Source organism: Lolium rigidum, chromosome 6 (genome assembly GCF_022539505.1).
Source record: "Lolium rigidum isolate FL_2022 chromosome 6, APGP_CSIRO_Lrig_0.1, whole genome shotgun sequence".
Lineage (NCBI taxonomy): Eukaryota > Viridiplantae > Streptophyta > Magnoliopsida > Poales > Poaceae > Lolium > Lolium rigidum.
In genome coordinates this window covers 44,752,546-44,776,408 of record NC_061513.1, presented here as the reverse complement: position 1 = coordinate 44,776,408, position 23,863 = coordinate 44,752,546, and the positions used below count along the sequence as shown (strand labels likewise).

The 23,863-nt window shown below is 42.7% G+C and overlaps 1 protein-coding gene across 1 annotated transcript; it reads right to left on the bottom strand.

Annotated features, from left to right (window-relative positions):
• Positions 1 to 20,122: 20,122 nt before the first annotated feature.
• Positions 20,123 to 23,362, bottom strand: LOC124667333 (protein XRI1-like). Its single transcript, XM_047204631.1, has 9 exons — positions 23,286 to 23,362; positions 22,308 to 22,363; positions 22,110 to 22,232; positions 21,490 to 21,578; positions 21,291 to 21,351; positions 21,109 to 21,211; positions 20,955 to 20,995; positions 20,788 to 20,868; positions 20,123 to 20,656 (listed from the first exon to the last, which is right to left on the bottom strand). The coding sequence occupies exons 1-9, from the start codon at positions 23,318 to 23,320 to the stop codon at positions 20,382 to 20,384; spliced, it is 864 nt and encodes a 287-aa protein (XP_047060587.1). The 5' UTR covers positions 23,321 to 23,362; the 3' UTR covers positions 20,123 to 20,381.
• Between the last annotated feature and the right edge of the window lie 501 nt (positions 23,363 to 23,863).

The following is a 23,863-nucleotide window of genomic DNA, read 5'->3' as shown; positions in this document are numbered from 1 at the left end:
CGAAGAGGAATTGTTGAGGGAGAAAATACATCGTGCCTTTTAAATAGGGCACTTGTAAAACCTGAAAGATCAAGAGGAAGAGTAATAACAGAGAAGACGAAGCGGAAAATTTAGTGGAGTCGAGGGAGACACCAGGTCCGAGAATTGCACAACGTTCTCAAAGAAAGAAAAAATTGTGGTGACGTGGCTTCACCAAATCGCAGCAAAATCCCTCTAGTGGGGTGCTTCTATTTAGGAATTGAAGATTACATTGTTCATACAACTTTTGATGTGCACTGTTCAAATTACTTAAACACAAAATGTGTACATGGATAAAGGATATTCCATGTCCTATCTACTACAACAACCATTAGTATGGCACATGTTCATCAATCTTTGTGATAAGCGTACTGAGACAATCGATCATCCCCATCTCTAGGTGTGAAGAAATGCATCGCTTCTCCAAAGATAAAATAAAAAAATATTATCTACAAATTAATGCACTACTTACGTTCCGAATATTAATGCTTGTATTTTACCGACAGTATAGTTTGACCAAGTTGTTTATTAAACTAGTTGATTCCCCGCGCGTTGCGACGGTCATTGGAGATGATTTACGAAAAATCACAGCAATCTTTTTTTTAAATAATGTTATTTATAAATAAAATTAGCTCATAAATGTGAAACCATATAAACACCTATCTATGTATAATAGTGATAATATATTAACAAAACCGTTATAGTATCGTGCTGGTCACCTGTGCATCATCAGGATCCCGGAAGAAGAAAACTGAAGTTGAAATAGTTTGTAGCTAGAAAACATATTCAGGTACAGATGTAGAGATAATAACCATATACCATCGCCCCCTCAATTACCAATGCATCTGAATATGCTCTTATGATGTAAAAATAATGATCATAAATGCATATGTAGTAAAAACAATTGTGTTAATAATCTCAATTCTTCTCGACCCCTCTGTTTGTCACACCTGCTGTGGCATCCATGATGCATCCATCCTTATTCACGAATGAATACTAAATGGAAAGATGTATTCTTCATGTACTGAACTGATGTAGATCAAATATTGGCATGCTAGCTGAAATTATTAACATAGAGTGAATTTCAGCAATGCATCATCCAAATCTGAACACAAACGGTGCCTAAAATACTAACTACTTTGTTGACCGAAACTGGGCTATGTAATTAATACATATATAGAAGAAAATAGAAGAGGGATTGCTACATGAGAGATGGCGAATGGGTAAGATGGTAGAAAGAAGGCTCGGGAATGAATGTGATGACTCGTGAAATACACAAATTTTGATGCCATGGATCGATGTCGCCTTTGTTGGCTCGCCAGCCATCTATTGCTCTCCGATATCATAACTGCGTGCTCTTCTCATCAGATCAGGAAAGAAGGAACCTTATAAACCCTTGGGGTAATGACATGCCAAAAACAGCCATAAAACTGAGAAGTAGCATCTCAATCATACGCCACAATCAAACTTAAAATTTACTTAAGAAAGTCGCTTGTAATGAGTGCATAATTACATACATATAATATCAAAGTTGCTGCATCAGAATGTCAGAATTAAGCAGAGACATTGACTGCACTCAAAGACAAGATTTGTGCCATATCCAATCTGTCTGACGCTGCACTTCACGTCTGAACCCTTTTCCACAAAATTAAACCAATACATAAACCTTAGAGGTATAGCATAGGCCAGGGGAGGATGTAGTTTGAGGAGTTATCTATAGCCCCTGGTCAATATTTGTAGAAGTATGTCAGTATGTAAGGAATTTATATAACAAAAAAATTGTGATGTCTCCAAGAAAAAACATAGCAAAAAATCACTTTCATGAATCTCTAGTACGACACAACACTGAATGTGGTACTAAAAGGTTTTACCTCCTGTGTTTCGTCAACGTGACCAGTATTTGCGTTAGTAAACTTGCGAGCAAAACCTTGTAAAACTGCTATAAACAAAAAAGATTGAATGGCAACCTCTACTAACATGTAAACATCAGATGGAAATTTTCACAGACATTATGCCCGGAAAATTCTAAGAATGATACAGTGCGGCTACACAACTACTGAAGTAAAAAAAAATCTTATACATCGATTGTTTGGTCAATCTGAGTATCACGGTGATGAAAATAACCACGAGCTGGGCCTAGTCCCGGCGTTGCGGAAGAGCGGGAGAGCCGAGACGCTGAATACCACGGCCGCCGCGCCATCACGTATCCGGCCGCCTCATACAGGTTAAACAGGGACGGCCTGCCATCGGATGACGTCACGGGCACCCGGCGATGGCAGAGTCCTTCCGCACGCGGTGGGCGCCAACGGCGGCAACGGGGGAGCAATACCGGAAGGCGATGGGCCAGGGCGAGACGAGGAGGTACCCATCGCCCCACCAACGAAAGCAGCGTGGGAGTGAGAGTGCTGGTGGTGTAGGCTAGTACGAGATCGATTACCAGATTGGGAGCTGGTATATCTGGAAGGCGAAGGACACATAGTGCATGCTCTTCTCATACATCAATATACATTAGTTTGGTGTGCTGATATATATGCATATCTCGTGGAGAATGAGTGAAAGATAAAGGGATCAAGGAGTGCACCATCATGCAGATTAATGGAGTTGAGGAAACAAACGGTTGGTGGCTTTGTGGCTGCCTCATTTGCGTGAGAGTATGATCGACCATGATTGGGCAGCCATATGGACTGTGATAGCGATCTGGTAGATAACAAACAACCATAGATTTTAGATCTGGCGGATAAAAATAATTGGGGTGATGTGGATGCATGAGATTTCAGCTTGCAAACATTAAATGCATCTTAGTGGGGATGAACTTTATAGATATTATAGATAACTTTATTAACATATAGAATCCAACAAAAACACCGTTATATATTTCATATGATACATTATCATAAAAAAGGGTGACATAAAATGATTTCACGGCTAGTGTGTGAACTTAGGGGAGTAAGCTTGTTAATTCACTTATCAGGGAAAAACATTCAGTACATTTTAGAATGCAGAAAACTGACCCACATTTATCAATACAAGTCTCAAATTCAAATAAAAACAAACATGTACAAAGGTTCATACAAGCCTTGATGTGCTCATACAATCAGTACACTTGATACAACATGTATAGAAACTTGATGTTCAGACAACTAATACAAGCCAGTACACTTAATACACCACAGGTTCATACAAGCCAGTACATTGTTCAGAAACATACTTGATGCACATACCACTAATACAAGCAGTACACTTGATACAACAGGTACATAAACTTGATGTTCAGACCACTAATACAACCAGTACACTTGGTACAGAAACTTGATATTTAGACTCATTCACCCTGTCATCTTGAGGAAAGGATTTTTTTTCTCTCATCACTAAAGCTAAAAGAACAAATGCCCCCTCCTTGAAATTATATTCATTCATTGCTTCTGTTAGTCCAAATGGCATAATAGCTTTTTCAGATAAACCAAAAATCATCCAAAAAAGTACATTCCATTATTGCTATATGAGCAATTGACAACCATGTGGTTCATATATAAAGAAACATAGGAGAAATTCCTTGGAGAAATTTTCAGAAAATTCCGAGATAAAAAACAAAACATATGAGAAATCTAAGTTGTGTACATTATAAGGGATAAGATTTGTCAAACTAATTCTAACAGAACTTAAAATCTTGCACTTCTAAGGGATAACTGATGATTTAGTCATTTTGAAAAATATATTCCTTAATATCTTTACTTTTAGATATTTTAGAATACAGTTTAATTGAATCTTTTTCTTGAAGTTCAACTTCATTAAGTTTGCGAAAACACATGCATTGTCAAACAATTCAAAACCATGATAACCAGGACCTACAGGAAAAAACAAACAAAAATAAAATGTAGTCAATCCAACAAATTTTTATTTATAAAAACATAGATTAACATCAGAAAAAAAAGGTAGGAACAAAACCTTTAGTTTCAATCTTGTCCATTTCAGCTAAGTACATAGCATATGCAGAATCACAATCATCAGGGATGGGGATTTTAGAGTTGCTGCCAGCACTATATATATTCTTGCCTACCATAATACAACTGAAAAAATAATGATACATCACGTGAAAATCAATAGAAAAAACTCTACACATATCAGATTGAGTCATCATCTACAAAATTCTCTGAAGCACAACACAAAACATTATCTGAAGCACATCGGAGAACAACACAAGACATATGAGACCGTGCCAAAAGAGTGCCTACAAACAAAAAAGTGTACTGCTAGTGCATCTGTCACCACTCCTTTAAAAATCAACTGCTCCGCTAACTAGGAGTATGATGTACAAAAAATCATATTGACACATGTCTAGCTTCCTAAAAACATATTCCTGCAAAAAATAGAACGATTCATATCTAAAACTGAATGATCCTATTGCATGATACAAACATATGAGTATTATCATACTACTCACTAAAGTCACCAAACACTTCAACTTGGTTGACAGTCCAATTACATGTGTGACTGCATCTTCAGCTTAGTACAGTATGTCTCCGGCTATGAAATGTATCACACTTAGCAACTGGTAAAAGACTTTAGAGGCGTAAATATCAGACCGTACCCTCGCCATGTGTGTAGCATATGGAACTTAGCAACACATATCATAAACTACTACCATGTTCTCGCATCACCACATTCAGTGGATATCAAAACCATCTAGCGTACAGAGTAAGTACAACCATCCATTACAAAAAAAATTACAGATTTCACAACAAAATGTTTACAGATCATCAACAAAAACCTCTCAAAATATTCTATTTATTTTAACAATTGTACAAAAACAACTTTACCAATCTAAGCAAATGAAAAAATTAATCCATTTAGCTCATCAGTAACAAAAACTCCTAGCCAACAACGAGCTACAAAAAGTGACGCAACCTAATCAAGGAATTCCATATAGTCTACAACAAAGTCAAAAACTGTCAAAAACAGGCTACCGTGTACAGATCTGACAGAGAACAACCACCAAGAGAAAACCACCCAATACACTACACTACCGATGAGGTCCATACATGGCAGAGAGAGATAATGCAGATAGTGATGGAATAAGCAGGAGAAGCATATAGGGCAAGTAGAAAATTACCATCAACCTGCGATTCGACTCTGATCCCGCCGTCTCCGACGCCCTCCCGCCGTCGCCAACACCCTCCCACCGTCGCCGAGACCCTCCTGCCTTTGTCGACCACGCCCTCTCGCCGTTTCCCTTCGTTGTCGACGTCGTCCTCTGCGAGCGGAGCAGTTTCAAGAGCTAGCACAATGGGCCGAACGGACAAAAAAGACAACCTAATAAATGCCAAACGGACACAATGGAAACGAGCTGAAACTAACCGACTCGTAATGGCATAACGGGCCAAAACTTACCAAGTCAAGACAAACACGAATCTAAAAGCAAAGGGGAAATCCGACGGATCAGGACCTAACTGAGCACAAGCTAAGTTCTCTCCTAGCTGAGAACTTGCACTCGTCGCGTACGAGCAGATCCCGAGATAACCCGCGCCAGATGTAGCGTATGGACAATCATACCAATTTTTTGGTTCCTAAATTCGTACGGCGCCAAAACAGATACTGAAAATCCTTTACCAAAAGTTCTAAGAAAACATTCACGCTACATTTTCAACTTGGATCACAAAGATGAAACGTGCTCCCTCCATTCTTGTACTACGGGAGAAAAAACCTTTGCCGTGCAACTATTTGCACGTCAAAGGGCGCTATATGCACGGCAAAGGTCGCATGGTAATGCCATTGACGGCAAAGACTTCTTTGCCGTGCGCCTCGTCAATGTCGCACGGTAAAGGCTTTGCCGTGCGACGACGTACGCCAAAGGTCTCTTCTTTGCCGTGTGTTAAACATGTTTTATCTAAAAAAAACCCAAACTGGTCGGTCTAGGATTCAAACCTAGGACGCAGAGTAGGAAAAGCGTTCAACCTTACCACTGGACTAAGTGTTTGTTTGTTGATAACTATACCATGCCACGCCTTTGAGCCGAGAAGATATTCAGTTTTTACATCTTTGTCGTGCGCTTACATTAGGCAAAAGCTTGCTTTGCTGTGTGTTTGTTAAAAACACTAGGTAAAAGCTGCTTTGTCGTGCAACACAGCTGCGCGCACGGCAAAGGGTGAGGCACGTCAATACCCAATGCCTTTGTCGTGCACTGAATCTTTGCCGTGCGGTGTGTTGGGCCATTTCCGTGCACCTTTCTTTGCCGTGCGGCCTCTTCCATCGTTGTGGTGAATCCTATCTTTGACGTGCGTTTGTGTCTGTCTTTGCCGTGCGTTTTTCTCCATGCGCACGGCAAAGAAATATTTATCGTGCGGAGACACACGGCAAAGACAGTTTTTCCCGTTGTGATACAAGAATGCAAACTTACAAAGGTTACTATTAATTATGTAAAAATGCTCGTATGTGTCTCCTTATCTATGGCTTCATGCAACATTCAAGTTAAATAAAGCCATCCTACGATGTAGAAATATAATCAATTTTTCTCGACTAGTGTTAGTGGCCATGTATACATGAAATGTATATTTGGTAGTGAACTTGTATTCAAGAAAGGACTCGGTAATATCGCTACAATCTACGAGCTAAAAGAGGCATCACGGCGAACTATCTCATCATGCATTGTCATGCGTACCGAGCACGCTAGCGCCCGGCGGAGAACCTGCTCCTAGGGATCAGACATGACATCCTCGTTGTCGGAATTGTCCTCCTCCTCCACCTATTATTCATCCATTTCCTCCACCTCCGGCTTGTCCTCCTGCTCAACGAACGACGCATAGTCAAATAGGTAGGTGATTGCGTGTAGACACACGTCCGTTGGGAACCCCAAGAGGAAGGTGTGATGCGTACAGCGGCAAGTTTTCCCTCAGAAAGAAACCAAGGTTTATCGAACCAGGAGGAGCCAAGAAGCACATTGAAGGTTGATGGTGGCGGGATGTAGTGCGGCGCAACACCAGGGATTCCGGCGCCAACGTGGAACCTGCACAACACAACCAAAGTACTTTGCCCCAACGAAACAGGTGAGGTTGTCAATCTCACCGGCTTGCTGTAACAAAGGATTAGATGTATAGTGTGGATGATGATTGTTTGCAGAAAACGAGTAGAACAAGTATTGCAATAGATTGTATTCAATGTAAAAGAATGGACCGGGGTCCACAGTTCACTAGAGGTGTCTCTCCCATAAGATAAATAGCATGTTGGGTGAACAAATTACAGTCGGGCAATTGACAAATAGAGAGGGCATGACCATGCACATACATGATATGATGAGTATTGTGAGATTTAATTGGGCATTACGACAAAGTACATAGACCGCTATCCAAGCATGCATCTATGCCTAAAAATTCCACCTTCGAGGTTATCATCCGAACCCCTTCCAGTATTAAGTTGTAAACAACGAGACAATTGCATTAAGTATGGTGCGTAATGTAATCAATAACTACATCCTTAGACATAGCATCAATGTTTTATCCCTAGTGGCAACGAGCACATCCACAACCTTAGAACTTTCCGTCACTGTCCCAGATTTAATGGAGGCATGAACCCACTATCGAGCATAAATACTCCCTCTTGGAGTTAAGAGCAAAAACTTGGCCAGAGCCTCTACTAATAACGGAGAGCATGCAAGATCATAAACAATACATAGGTAATAGATTGATAATCAACATAACATAGTATTCTCTATCCCTCGGATCCCGACAAACACAACATATAGCATTACAGATAGATGATCTTGATCATGTTAGGCGGCTCACAAGATCCGACAATGAAGCACATGAGGAGAAGACAACCATCTAGCTACTGCTATGGACCCATAGTCCAGGGGTGAACTACTCACTCATCACTCCGGAGGCGACCATGGCGGTGAAGAGTCCTCCGGGAGATGATTCCCCTCTCCGGCAGAGGTGCCGGAGGCGATCTCCCGAATCCCCGAGATGGGATTGGCGGCGGCGGCGTCTCGGTGAAGGTTTTCCGTATCGTGGCTCTCGGTCCTGGGGGTTTCGCGATGAAGGCTATTTGTAGGCGGAAGGACGAGTAAGGGGCGTCACGAGGGGCCCACACACCGGGCCGGCGCGGCCGGGGCTCGGGCCGCGCCGCCTCGGCGTCCGGCCACCTCGTGGCCCCACTTCGTCTATCCCTCGGTCTTCCGGAAGCTTCGTGCAAAAATAGGACCCCGGGCGTTGATTTCGTCCAATTCCGAGAATATTTCCTTACTAGGATTTCTGAAACCAAAAACAGCAGAAAACAACAATCGGCTCTTCGGCATCTCGTTAATAGGTTAGTGCCGGAAAATGCATAAATACGACATATAATGTGTATAAAACATGTAGATATCATCAATAATGTGGCATGGAACATAAGAAATTATCGATACGTCGGAGACGTATCAGCATCCCCAAGCTTAGTTCTCGCTCGTCCCGAGCGGGTAAACGATAACAAAGATAATTTCGGAGTGACATGCCATCATAACCTTGATCATACTATTGTAAGCATATGTAATGAATGCAGCGATCAAAACAATGGTAATGACATGAGTAAACAAATGAATCATAAAGCAAAGACTTTTCATGAATAGTACTTCAAGACAAGCATCAATAAGTCTTGCATAAGAGTTAACTCATAAAGCAATAAATCAAAGTGAAGGTATTGAAGCAACACAAAGGAAGATTAAGTTTCAGCGGTTGCTTTCAACTTATAACATGTATATCTCATGGATAGTGTCAATGTAAAGTAATATAACAAGTGCAATATGCAAGTATGTAAGAATCAATGCACAGTTCACACAAGTGTTTTCTTCTTGAGGTGGAGAGAGATAGGTGAACTGACTCGACATAAAAGTAAAAGAAAGGTCCTTCAAAGAGGAAAGCATCGATTGCTATATTTGTGCTAGAGCTTTGGTTTTAAAACATGAACAATTTTGTCAACGGTAGTAATAAAGCATATGTATCATGTAAATTATATCTTACAAGTTGCAAGCCTCATGCATAGTATACTAATAGTGCCCGCACCTTGTCCTAATTAGCTTGGATCCCCAGGATTATCATTGCAATACACATGTTTTAATCAAGTGTCACAAAGGGGTACCTCTATGCCGCCTGTACAAAGGTCTAAGGAGAAAGCTCGCATTTGGATTTCTCGCTTTTGATTATTCTCAACTTAGACATCCATACCGGGACAACATAGACAACAGATAATGGACTCCTCTTTTATGCATAAGCATGTAGCAACAATTAATGTTCTCATATGAGATTGAGGATATATGTCCAAAACTGAAACTTCCACCATGATTCATGGCTTTAGTTAGCGGCCCAATGTTCTTCTCTAACAATATGCATGCTCTAACCATTTAAATGAGTGGTAAATCTCCCTTACTTCGGACAAGACGGACATGCATAGCAACTCACATGATATTCAACAAAGAGTAGTTGATGGCGTCCCCAGAAACATGGTTATCGCACAACAAGCAACTTAATAAGAGATAAAGTGCATAAGTACATATTCAATACCACAATAGTTTTTAAGGCTATTTTGTCCCATGAGCTATATATTGGAAAGGCGAATGATGGAAATTTTAAAGATAGCACTCAAGCAATTTACTTTGGAATGGCGGAGAAATACCATGTAGTAGGTAGGTATGGTGGACACAAATGGCATAGTGGTTGGCTCAAGGATTTTGGATGCATAAGAAGTATTCCCTCTCGATACAAGGTTTAGGCTAGCAAGGTTATTTGAAACAAACACAAGGATGAACGGTGCAGCAAAACTCACATAAAAGACATATTATAAACATTATAAGACTCTACACCGTCTTCCTTGTTGTTCAAAACTCAATACTAGAAATTATCTAGACTTTAGAGAGACCAAATATGCAAACCAAATTTTAGCAAGCTCTATGTATTTCTTCATTAATGGGTGCAAAGTATATGATGCAAGAGCTTAAACATGAGCACAACAATTGCCAAGTATCAAATTATTCAAGACATTTTAGAATTACTACATGTAGCATTTCCCGATTCCAACCATATAACAATTTAACGAAGAAGATTCAACCTTCGCCATGAATACTATGAGTAAAGCCTAAGGACATATTTGTCCATATGCAACAGCGGAGCGTGTCTCTCTCCCACACAATGAATGCTAGGATCCACTTTATTCAAACAAAAAACAAAAACAAAAACAAACCGACGCTCCAAGCAAAGTACATAAGATGTGATGGAATAAAAATATAGTTTCGGGGGAGGAACCCGATAATGTTGTCGATGAAGAAGGGGATGCCTTGGGCATCCCCAAGCTTAGACAGCTTGAGTCTTCTTAAAATATGCGAGGGTGAACCATCGGGGCATCCCCAAGCTTAGAGCTTTCACTCTCCTTGATCATATTGCATCATTTCCCTCTCTTGATCCTTGAAAACTTCCTCCACACCAAACTCGAAACAACTCATTAGAGGGTTAGTGCACAATAAAAATTTATATGTTCAGAGGTGACATAATCATTCTTAACACTTCTGGACATTGCATAAAGCTACTGGACATTAATGGATCAAAGAAATTCATCCAACATAGCAAAAAAAGCAATGCGAAATAAAAGGCAGAATCTGTCAAAACAGAACAGTTCGTAAAGATGAATTTTAAAATGGCACCAGACTTGCTCAAATGAAAATGCCCAAATTGAATGAAAGTTGCGTACATATCTGAGGATCACGCACGTAAATTGCATATTTTTCTGAGCTAACTACAGAGAGGCAGGTCGAAATTCGTGACGACAGAAAGAAATGCATTCTATGCGCAGTAATCCAAATCTAGTATGAACCTTACTATCAAAGACTTTACTTGGCACAACAATGCACAAAACTAAGATAAGGAGAGGTTGCTATAGTAGTAAACGACTTCCAAGACTCAAATATAAAATAAAAGTACTGTAGTAAAAACATGGGTTGTCTCCCATAAGCGCTTTTCTTTAACGCCTTTCAGCTAGGCGCAGAAAGTGTGTATCAAGTGTTATCAAGAGATGGAATATCGACATTACCTTGGGCTTTACCCTTACCTTTCTTGTTCTTTTTCTTACTCTTTGATTTAGGGAATATATGTCTACCCCCGGTGTAGAGGTGAATTTTAGGGTGCCTTCTCCCATATCTATGACTGCTCCCAATAGTTTCAGCAGGGATCTTCCAAGTGTGATTTGTCCTGTTCCTGCACATTCAATAACAAGATAATCAATGGATATTGTTCTCCCAAGAACGGTCGTATGCACACCCGCAGCTATTCCTTTAGGAATTATAACAGATTTATCAATAAGAGTTATTCCTTCTCCCCCTTCAATGAATCCCCAAAGTTGCAAAAATTTATGAATACTCGTAGGCATTAGGCAAAATTCAGACATAATATCACAATTGGCATGAAGAGTTTGGTCACCGATAACAATTTTAATAGTAGGATCCCATAATGAAGGTTCGAGTTCACTAAAACTTGATCAAGACGGTTACGCACATATCTATAATTTTCATTCAAGCGAGATGCACTTGTCCCAAGAGTGTTTAATCTATTATAAATGCTAATAAGGGCTGAATCAAAGTTATTAGCTGAATCATGTGATGCAACCAACTTCTTTATGGCATTAAAAGCTTGATCCCCATTGCTATGAAGGAAATCTCCTCCCACTACTGACATCCAAGGCATATCTATAGCGAATCATAAGACCAAAATAAAAATTACTAAGGAGCAAACTTAGAGTCATTTGAGGTTCAACTTTATGATAAGAATCAAAAATTCTAGACCAAGCATCTTTAAAACTCTCCTCATCCCCTTGTTTAAAAGTAAAGACTAATTCCTCAGGTGAAGAAGTAACAGGCGCAGAACTAGACATGGTAACAAAAGTAAAATGCAAGTAACTAATTTTTTTGTGTTTTTGATATAAAGTGCAAGACAGTAAATAAAGTAAAGCTAGCAACTAATTTTTTTGTGTTTTGATATAATGCAGCAAACAAACTAGTAAATAAAATAAAGCAAGACAAAAACAAAGTAAAGAGATTGGATTGTGGAGACTCCCCTTGCAGCGTGTCTTGATCTCCCCGGCAACGGCGCCAGAAATTTAGCTTGATTGCGTGTAGACACACGTCCGTTGGGAACCCCAAGAGGAAGGTGTGATGCGTACAGCGGCAAGTTTTCCCTCAGAAAGAAACCAAGGTTTATCGAACCGGGAGGAGCCAAGAAGCACGTTGAAGGTTGATGGTGGCGGGATGTAGTGCGGCGCAACACCGGGGATTCCGGCGCCAACGTGGAACTCGCACAACACAACCAAAGTACTTTGCCCCAACGAAACGAGTGAGGTTGTCAATCTCACCGGCTTGCTGTAACAAAGGATTAGATGTATAGTGTGGATGATGATTGTTTGCGAGAAAACGAGTAGAACAAGTATTGCAGCAGATTGTATTCAATGTAAAAGAATGGACCGGGGTCCACGAGTTCACTAGAGGTGTCTCTCCCATAAGATAAATAGCATGTTGGGTGAACAAATTACGGTCGGGCAATTGACAAATAGAGAGGGCATGACCATGCACATGCATGATATGATGAGTATTGTGAGATTTAATTGGGCATTACGACAAAGTACATAGACCGCTATCCGGCATGCATCTATGCCTAAAAAGTCCACCTTCGAGGTTATCATCCGAACCCCTTCCGAGTATTAAGTTGTAAACAACGGACAATTGCATTAAGTATGGTGCGTAATGTAATCAATAACTACATCCTTAGACATAGCATCAATGTTTTTTTTATCCCTAGTGGCAACAAGCACATCCACAACCTTAGAACTTTCATCGTCATCGTCCCGGATTTAATGGAGGCATGAACCCACTACTCGAGCATAAATACTCCCTCTTGGAGTTAAGAGCAAAAACTTGGCCAGAGCCTCTACTAATAACGGAGAGCATGCAAGATCATAAACAACACATAGGTAATAGATTGATAATCAACATAACATAGTATTCTCTATCCCTCGGATCCCGACAAACACAACATATAGCATTACAGATAGATGATCTTGATCATGTTAGGCAGCTCACAAGATCCGACAATGAAGCACATGAGGAGAAGACAACCATCTAGCTACTGCTATGGACCCATAGTCCAGGGGTGAACTACTCACTCATCACTCCGGAGGCGACCATGGCGGTGAAGAGTCCTCCGGGAGATGATTCCCCTCTCCGGCGGGTGCCGGAGGCGATCTCCTCGAATCCCCCGAGATGGGATTGGCGGCGGCGGCGTCTCGGTAAGGTTTTCCGTATCGTGGCTCTCGGTCCCGGGGGTTTCGCGACGAAGGCTATTTGTAGGCGGAAGGGCGAGGTAAAGGGGCGTCACGAGGGCCCACACACCGAGCCGGCGCGGCCGGGGCCTAGGCCGCGCCGCCCGGCGTCCGGCCACCTCGTGGCCCCACTTCGTCTATCCCTCGGTCTTCCGGAAGCTTCGTGCAAAAATAGGACCCCGGGCGTTGATTTCGTCCAATTCCGAGAATATTTCCTTACTAGGATTTCGAAACCAAAAACAGCGAAACATGACAGCGGCTCTTCGGCATCTCGTTAATAGGTTAGTGCCGGAAAATGCATAAATACGACATATAATGTGTATAAAACATGTAGATATCATCAATAATGTGGCATGGAACATAAGAAATTATCGATACGTCGGAGACGTATCAGTAGGGTTTAACCAAGACACGCGGAGCTCCCTGCCTCCGCCGTCAGAGTGTAGAAGCGCATGAAATATGCATCACGGCGAGCCTAGGCTTCATGTGTGCGGTCCGCGATGGCAGCGGTGAGCGCCGTTGCGCAGAGAACCGGGGGAGCTTCCACGGTCGGCGAATGAGTTATTCATTAGCCACATTTTGAACCCGGTGGGGATGGGTCGTTGGAGTGCCAGAATCGACCGGATGGCATGGGATGTGTGGCGGAGGCGATGGTGAAAATGGGGGAGGATACACGTATAGAGGGTCGGTGGGCCAATATCTAGGGCTATTATTCGGTATATGGTTGGGGCTTGAAAAGTGACCAAAGCCAGTGTATGTGCAAAGACGGAGTACAAGGCATGGCGCCAAAGTGCCAAGATCGACCGGACGACGGTGAATGATTCGCGGTGGAAGCGGTGAAGGAATGGGAAGAGGGGGATAGGATACCCGGGATTGCCCTCCAGCCTAGGTATATAGAGGTTCGGTGGACTGATATCCAGGCCCTACGATATGTTTAACCAGGCCAGGTTGTTTTCGGGATCGGGGCACGAAACGTGACAAAAAACCATAGACGGGCGAAAATTTTGGGAACCCATGTCACACGCTCGACGCTTGCATTAGTAGCGCGCACACACAGACTTTCGTTTATGGCTCAAAGGTACATTTTTTCCTTTTTATTTGAATTATTTTTGAATTTAAACAATTTCCATAAACATTTTTTTGAATTTGAATAATTTCCAAATTTTCACAAACAACATAAGTAAATAATTTTGAAATTTAAGTAATTTAAAAAATAAGAACAAAATTCAAATATAAAACAAATTTGAAACAAGGAAAACCGAGAATCCAAGAAAAACCAAAAAAAAAACCTTGGGAAAACCAGCAAAAAGAACTGAGAACTAAAAATGGGCCAGCCTAGCGCGTCTAAGCTGAGGTAAACATGAGCCAGCGCATTGCAGAGATGGAAAATTAGGTGAGATGGCACAGTCTCAGATGGAGCCCCATGAGCCATGAGTATTCTACTTTTTCCATTTCACGTAGGTAGTCGTAGTGTACCTGAAGGCAAGGAAACGGAGGCGACGTGGCATCAGGAACGGACGAGTCGACGGCCGACGGGGACGGGGACGGATCGACGCCAAGTGCGCCATGGTAGGGCAGCATTATCTGGCACTGCCGCGGTCTCCCTCCCCAGGCCCAGGAGGTAGAGAGGAGCGTTGCGAACCCCGTGATCGGGGCGGAATAATCGGGTGGCGGGGGCACCCAGGAAGAAGACGCGACGCCAACAATAATTCTGGCTGGACGGCTCGATCGGCATCATCATGCTCCGCGTACGTACATATGTGGGTTATTGTGTTGGTTTGTTGTCACTCTACGTACCATGCATGTCGCGCCGGGGTTTGGACGCCGGAGTAGGGCCGTCGTCCAGCCTCGTGCGACGGGAGAGAGTACACGTTCTGGAGTACTGGATCAGCTATCAAGACCAGCGGCGTCGCTTCGATGCCTACACGATCTAGTGGTCACTGCGCCTGTCGGATCCTTCGTGTTAGATTATTTATATATCCTCGAAAAAATCCACCCATATATCATAACAGTAGTTTGTAAAAGCTCTGCACATTACAAATAGGTTCTTCACCCATTGAGCAAAAGCTACACGCACTAGAGCACCTCGAGGCCTTGTTCGGTGCAACTGTTTTGTTGGGGTTTTGTAGAGTTTTAAGGGTGTAAAATTCAGGTCTGATTAAAACACTTGAAAGAACTCCAAGGCCATTCGGTAGGCCCGTTTTGGCAGGGTAATGGCCCAGGGGTGGAATTGAAAGGCTTCACCCTCTCGTGTTTTCTCGCTGGTTGCACAACACCCATCGAAGCTGACGCTGTCGCCGACGCCCCAAGCTGGCGCTGACGCCTGTCCCTTTCCCTAGTCCTCCTTCTTCTGTACACTAGTTAGTGTGCACGTGCAACGCACGTCTTCACAATATAAACATGGTTTATATGAACTCTATGTTTCCAAAGTGTCTTTTCTGAATTCAGATTATATTTAACAAACTAAAATAGTTTGATTACAAGACATGGCCAACTCGCCGAGATCCTACTAAACAAATCTAGTCCATGAGTAATAACATTGTTTTATCTAGAAATCGTATGCAAACTACACACTTCGAAATCTAGTCCATGAGCTAAGTTCAGACTTCGAATGCATGCAATGGCCTCAGAAGTTTCACCAACAGACTTCGAAGGCATTACATGTCCATTCCAATCACGAAGCACCGCTCCATAGCTTCCGCGGTTTAAATTTTCACAGAACCTTGGATCAACATTCAGCTTATTGAAGCCATGATCGGGATGTTCCACTGTGTCACTATTACATCGCAATCATCAGAATACTGTTTCTAACATGCACATGTCTCTAACATATAAATATCGTTCAAACATAGAATTCATTTCTTGGAATATTCAGATTGAATAACATAATGTTAAGAATGCATGTACAATCTTTTGAAAGTCCTATATGCACGGATCATGGAGTAAAATTTGTGACTCTATGATAAAAAAAGAACTACCGTCTAATTTGTACGTAGTTCCAACTTCCAAGACATCATCAAAGCTACAGGTCTCTACTTTCTCCAAATAAATGTGGGCATCACCCTGTTAAGAGCAGCAAAGAAAAACCTCAACAATTTGCTCAATTGTATGTCCTCTAGTAATTAAAATATATACCCTGCTCATAAACTGTATGCTTGCATTGCGCTGTCTACAACTTCCAAAATTCCTAATTCATCTGCGACATACAGTTGCCAAGGACATACATCTATCACAAACAAAATAAAAAATCTCATAGTATTACCAAAAGTATACATTAGCACATATATCTACTTTTCTACTCCCTCCGCCCAAAAATAAAAGGCACATTTTTTGCACGGTCTTTGATGCATAACTTTAACCACTAACATATACTAAAGTATATGGATTGAGCATGTATCTATTAATTGTATCGTTGCATTCATCTTACAGTTCTCTTTCGTTTCGCATATATTTATACAAATTTTGTGGATACACTATAAGTATAAATTATAGTCAAAGTTGTAAGTCATTGACCCGCGAATTTAAGGACACCTTATATTTTGGAACATAGGAAGATAAACTTGCATAACCTTATCATCTTGCAAGAGCATCAAATCTGATAGAGGGCAACATGCAAGAGTTTATACTCCGGCATTCCGAGAACAATAGTATTATTGAGATCAATCGGTAAAAGAAGTTCTAAATTTGTAATATATTAGGCAAACTCCTTGGGAAATTTAAAAACATGTGTCCTATATTCTATTTTAGTTTTGAAATTTGTCATAGGTCGAAAATTCCAAGTGAAATATGAAAAAAAAATGCATGATAACTCTCTTTTAATTAATTTAAAAAGTTCAATGGAATTGCTTATAGGCCGTCAGTAGAATTGCTTATACTAACCCTGTCATCTTGAAAAACAAATGCATGATACTCTATTTTCGTTGTCTCTCTGTAAGACGATGGGCGTAGGTCCTCAGTAGGATTGTTCTTTTGTGTCTAGTCTTGTAATCAGTTTGTACTTCTAATATATAAATATACACAGTGGGGAAACCCACTGATTTGCCTCAAAAAAATGTTTGTACTTCAGGCCTTGTTTGCTCTTCCTTCGTTAATCTATATACAATGTAAAAAAAAGAAGAAGTTAAGAACGATATGTAAAGGTCAAGATAAACTTTGGTACTTTTTAGGGATAATAAACTGTACACAAATGCATCATGTATTTTTGCAGGATAATAACACTTACATAATTTCGTGAACCAAGTTGGCTAGTTTGCATAAACATAAGATGGATGGCTGCTGTCCGGCACCCAAAGCTGAGCGTGTATGCGAGCTGGTGGTCGCAGAACGTGGCCTGCTCGGGGCTGGCGGCCGTGTGCATGACCGCGCCCCAGAGCGCCGAACTCGCGCCGGAGCGCGCTGATATCCGCAGTCAGCACCTTACCTTCCGCTGTTCCGCGCCATACCTTCCGCAGCACCGCCGCCGCCTTGTCCACCGCGTGCGCTCTCTGCCGACGTCAGCGATCTATTGCATGTGCCCTTTGCCGACGTCGGCGATCCATCGCCTCCCGGGACTGCAGATCGCGATTGGATTGTTGGTTCAGTCCGTTTGATGGTCTTCTTTAGCGTGCCCTTTGTTGAATTAGTTGGCGATATGCATCTAATGCACATAACGTGGTAAGATATGGTGGTCGGGGAAGCGCGATGGGAGGATCGGAAATAAGGGCGTGTGATGATAGGAAAGGAAGGGAAAATTAGCGTATTAACTTCTCGTTAACAACGTAACATAAATCTGGTGGAATTGATCCCTAAAAATCAGAGCGGGGAGTGTGGGGTGTGCGCCGTGCGGGGAAGGAGGTAGGGAGAACAGACGATCGTGGACCGTGTGATCTAAGTGGATGGATGGTCCAGATTTATTTTTCCTACGGCACTTCGTGCCTTTATAAGTAGTAGAGATTATCCACCTCCTCCCCTCCGCTCCTGATCTACTTTCCTATGAGTGCCTACCGCCTAGGGTTTTTATGCAAATCGATGGACGAATTCTTGATATTAGATAACAACTCGTCCTCTCCTCTCCTGATTTTGTTTACTTTATAAAGGTACAAATTTCTTTCATGGTTGAAAGAGGATTTAAGTGTTTTGGGTAGTATTTCGTGTGGAAAGTAAATTCACCAAAAAAAAACACTTGTGAAATACCCACCAAAACTCTAAAAAACACTTGCACTAAGGTGCGGCACCGTTCTCGCCCTTCCCTCACCGGACTCAGGCAAAGATTGTCCTAATAGAGCTTGTTGTAGTAAATAGATGAGAAGGAAGTCGTCGTGCTGATTTTCTAAAGGACCATCACACCAGAGTAACAACCATCGCCAAAGATGAGAAGCACAGATCAGAAGGACCAGACCTGTAACCATGCCAACTGACACAAACACCCACCAGATCCCAGATGATCTGGCTGGAAGACAAGTCTACACACCCTCTATCGGTTGCTACACGCACCGCCTAAACGGGGATATGGCAAGGAGGAACTTATTCTGACCTCGGGACGTAGCCCCCACCTCACCATCTTGAACAAGACACTGCGGATACCTAGAAAAAGGAAACCCTTCCATCGGTGAAATGATCTTTGAATCGCCTCCTCTCTATCCTTAGGATGTACCTGTTAGTACTTTTTTTCTGAAACGTCCGGCAAAAAGCTTGCCTTAATTCATTAGATAAGAAGAAGAGTCACAAAGGCATGTCCTAAGCTTATGACAAAGGAAGGTAAGGTCCTAATCTCCCGGAATTGAAAGGACCAAAAAATTCCGCGCCGGCAAGAACGTAGTTGCCCGCTTTCGATTTCGTAGGCAAGGTTTGCTTGTTATTGAAAACTCAATTTTCCAAGGCACTAGCATGAGGAGGGATGACATCTCTCTCCTTCTTCCGGGGTGGACACGCGCCAAGTTGTTCCATCAATATTTGACGTTGTTCAAGGTTAGGGTTAGCCACCATCTAGCGAATCTCGCTAGGCTGGAATGCCACGTGAGACTTGGTTTAGTTCCGAGCCTGGTGACCTTCTTTAGATGCTTGAACTCGACCGTTGTGTAATCCTCTCGGATTAATGAAGTTGCTACTTTACCCGGAAATTCCCCGGGATTGGAGGCCGAGCCAAAGTTTGATCATGTTCCTACTGGAAATCACATCACATAATCTGTCTCCGTGTTAAATTGTTGGGTTGCAAAGAGGTCGTGCAGAACTTCCATGACATGAGATGAGATCCCTGCACGTATGTGTTGCTCCTGCCGCACATTGTCCGTGCCCGACATTCCTGATCATGGCAGACCAGAGCATAGTCTAAGCACGGATCAGAGTAAATGAAGCAACAGGGAATGCACGGGATCCGCACGGCCCGAGGGTTTAATTCTGTCCTGATAAAACCGATGTTTACGCTTGGATGAGCCAAGGACAGTAGGACGACACCATCATCATCATCACCCAGCATCTGTTTCTTCTGGACTCCTGCACCGTACGAGATGCACATGCTACTACAGTACCCCGCAACGCGAGACCATCGGATCTACAGTACTATGTTAACACGCAAGACAAGATCCTGGTGCTAATTACCACTGCAGATCCCGACCGTTATCTTAGTACGGCAGGAAGTGGGGGCTGCTCTGAAGTGGGGGCTGCTCTGATGACGATCTTAGTTGGATCTGGGTATGAGCATGATTCAGAGTTTCAGTCCTGACCAGGCTCAAGCAATACAGTAGATATATAGCAACCAGACTGGTATACTGCAAAATATATATATATATGATCTCGCCAAACTAAATATGTCCATAATTACCTGATCACACCAACTTTTCCACCTTTCATCAACCAAGAAAAGAAAGAATCAGACTAGCCATACCCGCTGACTACAAACACCCTCTAGTCCTCTACCACCACTCTAATGTTGCAGCACACCGCCCTCTTCTACTAACAAGCCAACACAGGCCAAATGCTGCAGCAAGCACAATCCAACAACAACAGCAACACACACAATTCTTTGGCCACAAAATCAGCTATACCTAGACAGCACGGGAGACTTAGCCTCTCGTTCTTGTGATGGTGATGCTGCCCTTTCCCCCCTCGGTGTGGATCTTCGTCTTGTGCACCACGGGTTTCCCGGAGATGGCCGAGGCCTGGTACGAGACTGGCTCGTTGTCGTACTTGTGCCTGATCCTGTACGGAGGCGGTGCATGGATTTTCTGGTTTATATCCCTCAGAGTGGTGTCGCCGCGGAAACCGCATGGCTTGATCAGCTCGAAAGGGTACGCCACCGTTGCTTTCTGCTTCCTTGCTCTCAGAATGTTTCTTCCAGCTGCGGGTCAGAACAACAATGTATGAGCAGAACATCAACGACTTGGACAAATTATGCAAACAGAAAGTTCGTGTGGAAAATGTATGAACAGATATTTCTTCGATAAAACTGCAGTAGAGTCGAGCATATACCTTTCAGAGGTGTAGGTCGAGATTGCGCAGGTTTCTTCACAATTTTGTTAGACTGCTCCTCGACTAAAGAAATCTGGAGAGCTGAAGGTTAAACAAAGCGTTGTGGTCAGCAGCTTTATAATTGCGATAATCATTGCCGAAATGTATCCTAGGACAATTATACTAACCGGAGATATTGGTTTGCACAGACGCACTAGGAGGACTATTCCTGTTGAGAAGGATCATAAACACAGCATGAGAAACAAAAATACTAAACAGATGGCAGTTAACTGAAATGCTATCAAGTTGGGCACAAGGTGGACCTCAGGAAAAAGAACATACATTTCTGCAGGAGGGCAACTAGGTACACTGTCTTGCGAGCAATCCACCAGCCATTCTTCAGGTAGTTCCTCTGTCCCATCAGCAAGTAACAAATGCTCATCACCTGAAATCACCTCTAGTATTAGGATAAATGGAGAAGAACCAACTCAGATTAACACTAGCAGAGGTTATGAAAGACCTACTAGAGAAATCCAAATCCACTTGCAGGCTTTCTAACAGCCCATCTGTCATCGGACACTCCATCTGCATATAAAGAGATAGATATTGATGGAATTTAGCACCATTCTAATGCATATAATCATTGACTGGACACAGTTCAAAATCCACAGGTAACTTCATTTTTAGAACAGGCGACTTCAAGAATCCATCTACAGCACATACCTCAACATTTTCTGGACAGAACTGCAGCATACGTCTTCTTTTAGCTTGTAAGGTTTCCTTCCCTTCATCGAAGTCCTTGATAGTAATATCTGCATTGTGCTTGCATAAGGTCACTAAAATTGAATTGCCTTGTCAGCGTGCCCCAAATATATGATAGGATGCAGATTTACTTTCAGAAATTACATGTGGAATCTATTGTTTGACTTCTGATTTAAGGTCAAACCATATACCAGTTGCATTTCATAAAATTCTACAGGGTGGACCAAATGAAACCTATGAGGCTATGAGCACACAACTAGGCAAAACATGTGTTTCACAAATTTTAACCCAATGACTTATCTACTGTTCTGCTTGCAAACAAAATGCAACCAAAGACTCGTGTACAGATAAGTAGGAACTTACAAATCAACTACAAGGCAAGCCCATAAAAAAAAGAACGTTCCAAAGAAGAGTAAGAGAGTGTACGAAGACAGCAGACAACGGTTCAATTCAGAACATGGGTAGTAAAACATACTAGTGACTTGTGACTTCACACTACATGCTAAACATCCTTCTATGATAGTACAGTATGCTACTGGTGAAGGTAACCAGGATATGTAAGGAAAAGAGTACAATCTTACCTCCTATATCACAGAAGGGCAAATCTATGTCTGTACATTCTTTTATTGGAGTTTGCTCATCGAACATGCTCCAAGAATCAATCACACTGCTGTTTGTTTCAGCCCACAAGGAGCTAGATGGAGCTGCCGAATCGGAAGAAACGATCAGCAATTCACTGGATGCAGCTTATGGACAGAAGGAATGGTGGAGTTGCGAACCTGGTACCAAATCCTTCTGCAGATCAAACTCTGGACTCTGCCATTCCCACATCTCACTGCACATGGAAGAGCATTGTTAGGGAAGGACTATTCAGGTAAAAACTTGACAAAACAACGAGTGGCAATGTGGAATTCACAACTTTTGCACATGCTTATTATACAGCAAGAGCTGCAATCTGAACAGTAGATTGCATCGCACGCCTTAAAGCAAATCAATATCTAAGGTCAATTTTTCAAGGTTTTTTTCTAAGAAAGAAGGGGTAAAAACCTTTCATGTTGTGTACGTTTCAGCGTTTCTTCCTACGGAAAAATCAGAATGTTCAGAGACGTAAGGGGGCTCTTTGGTTCAAAGGGGTCACTCAGGATTTGCAGAAAAATCTAACAACCGCAATGGTAAGTAACACTAAAAAGGAAACGTTTGACGATTAAGGCAATACCATGAAACAAACACCTGACAACCATGTGGCAGACGAGAGCACAAGGAACGGGAGCACGGCATGAACAGCCGCCATCAAGCTAGGGTTTAACAGCAAAAGACAAGACCTAACCGCAACTAAGCCGGGACAGACAGTACGCCACAAAAGAGCAAAGCGCCCCCAAAAGAAGACATGATCCTTTTGCCTCCCAGAATTGGAAGTCTTTCCTCGTCCCAACATCATACGACGCCGAAAAGATCAAGGCGAAGAACGAGGACGAAAGAGAGAAGAAGGAAAGAAAAGAAAAAAGGCGGCGCCGCACCCAACCAACGGAACCGCCGTACAGAGAAAGCGAAATTAGGGATCGATCAAGCGAGGACGACGACAGGATTAAAAGTCCACCGCACAACGCAAGGAACGAACAAATCGCGGTTCCGCGCCACGGAGGAAAAAAAAAACAGAGACTTTTCTCCCCGCGCCGCCGTCGCGTCGCTTGTGAAAACCGGGGGAGGACGGAGGGGAGGAGGAAGAAGAGGTATCTGTCTCACACACACACACACACCTCTGATCGCCACCAATGCCTCCGGCGAAATCCATCCCCTCCGCGGCGGATCCAAGACGCGCTCCGGCGGCCCGGCGCTACGAGAAAGGTAAAGTCGAAGGAGGAAAGAAGCCGGCGAGGTGGGGAGCGGGTGGAGGAACTGGGTTGGAGAGTGGGCTTGCAATTGTGCAGTGGTGGTGGGCAGTTTATCTCTCTCTCTCTCGCCAAAGCCAAAGGACCCAGGAAGGAAAGCTCGCGCTTTTATTACTCACGCTCCAATGTGACGGCACGGCACAGCCACAGCGCGTGGCGCGGAGGCCGAGGAGAAGAGGTGACGACCGGCCTTTTGATGATTATCCTACGACTAATTGGGCAATTTGGGTTACCACTAAACTAATCCAGCGGTTAGGGCATGTACAATGGTGCTGACTAAGCTGTCTGTAAATGGTGGTTATATGTGATTTTGATGATGTGGAGGAAAGAGAATGAGGAGAGAGAGTGAGGTCATGCAGTAAAGATTACTGAGACGATGCAGTAGCGATCTTACGGACGATACTACAGATGCTGCAATTTTGCTCATTGTATGGAGGGTGTGCGTA

Excerpts from the sequence above, each read along its gene's own strand:
- LOC124667333 (XM_047204631.1), bottom strand. The coding sequence starts at position 23,320 with ATGGATTTCGCCGGAGGCATTGGTGGCGATCAGAG. Across the intron at positions 20,869-20,954 it reads TGTGCAAACCAATATCTCCG|CTCTCCAGATTTCTTTAGTC; the intron begins GTTAGTATAATT and ends TTTAACCTTCAG. Across the intron at positions 20,657-20,787 it reads TCGACCTACACCTCTGAAAG|CTGGAAGAAACATTCTGAGA; the intron begins GTATATGCTCGA and ends TCTGACCCGCAG.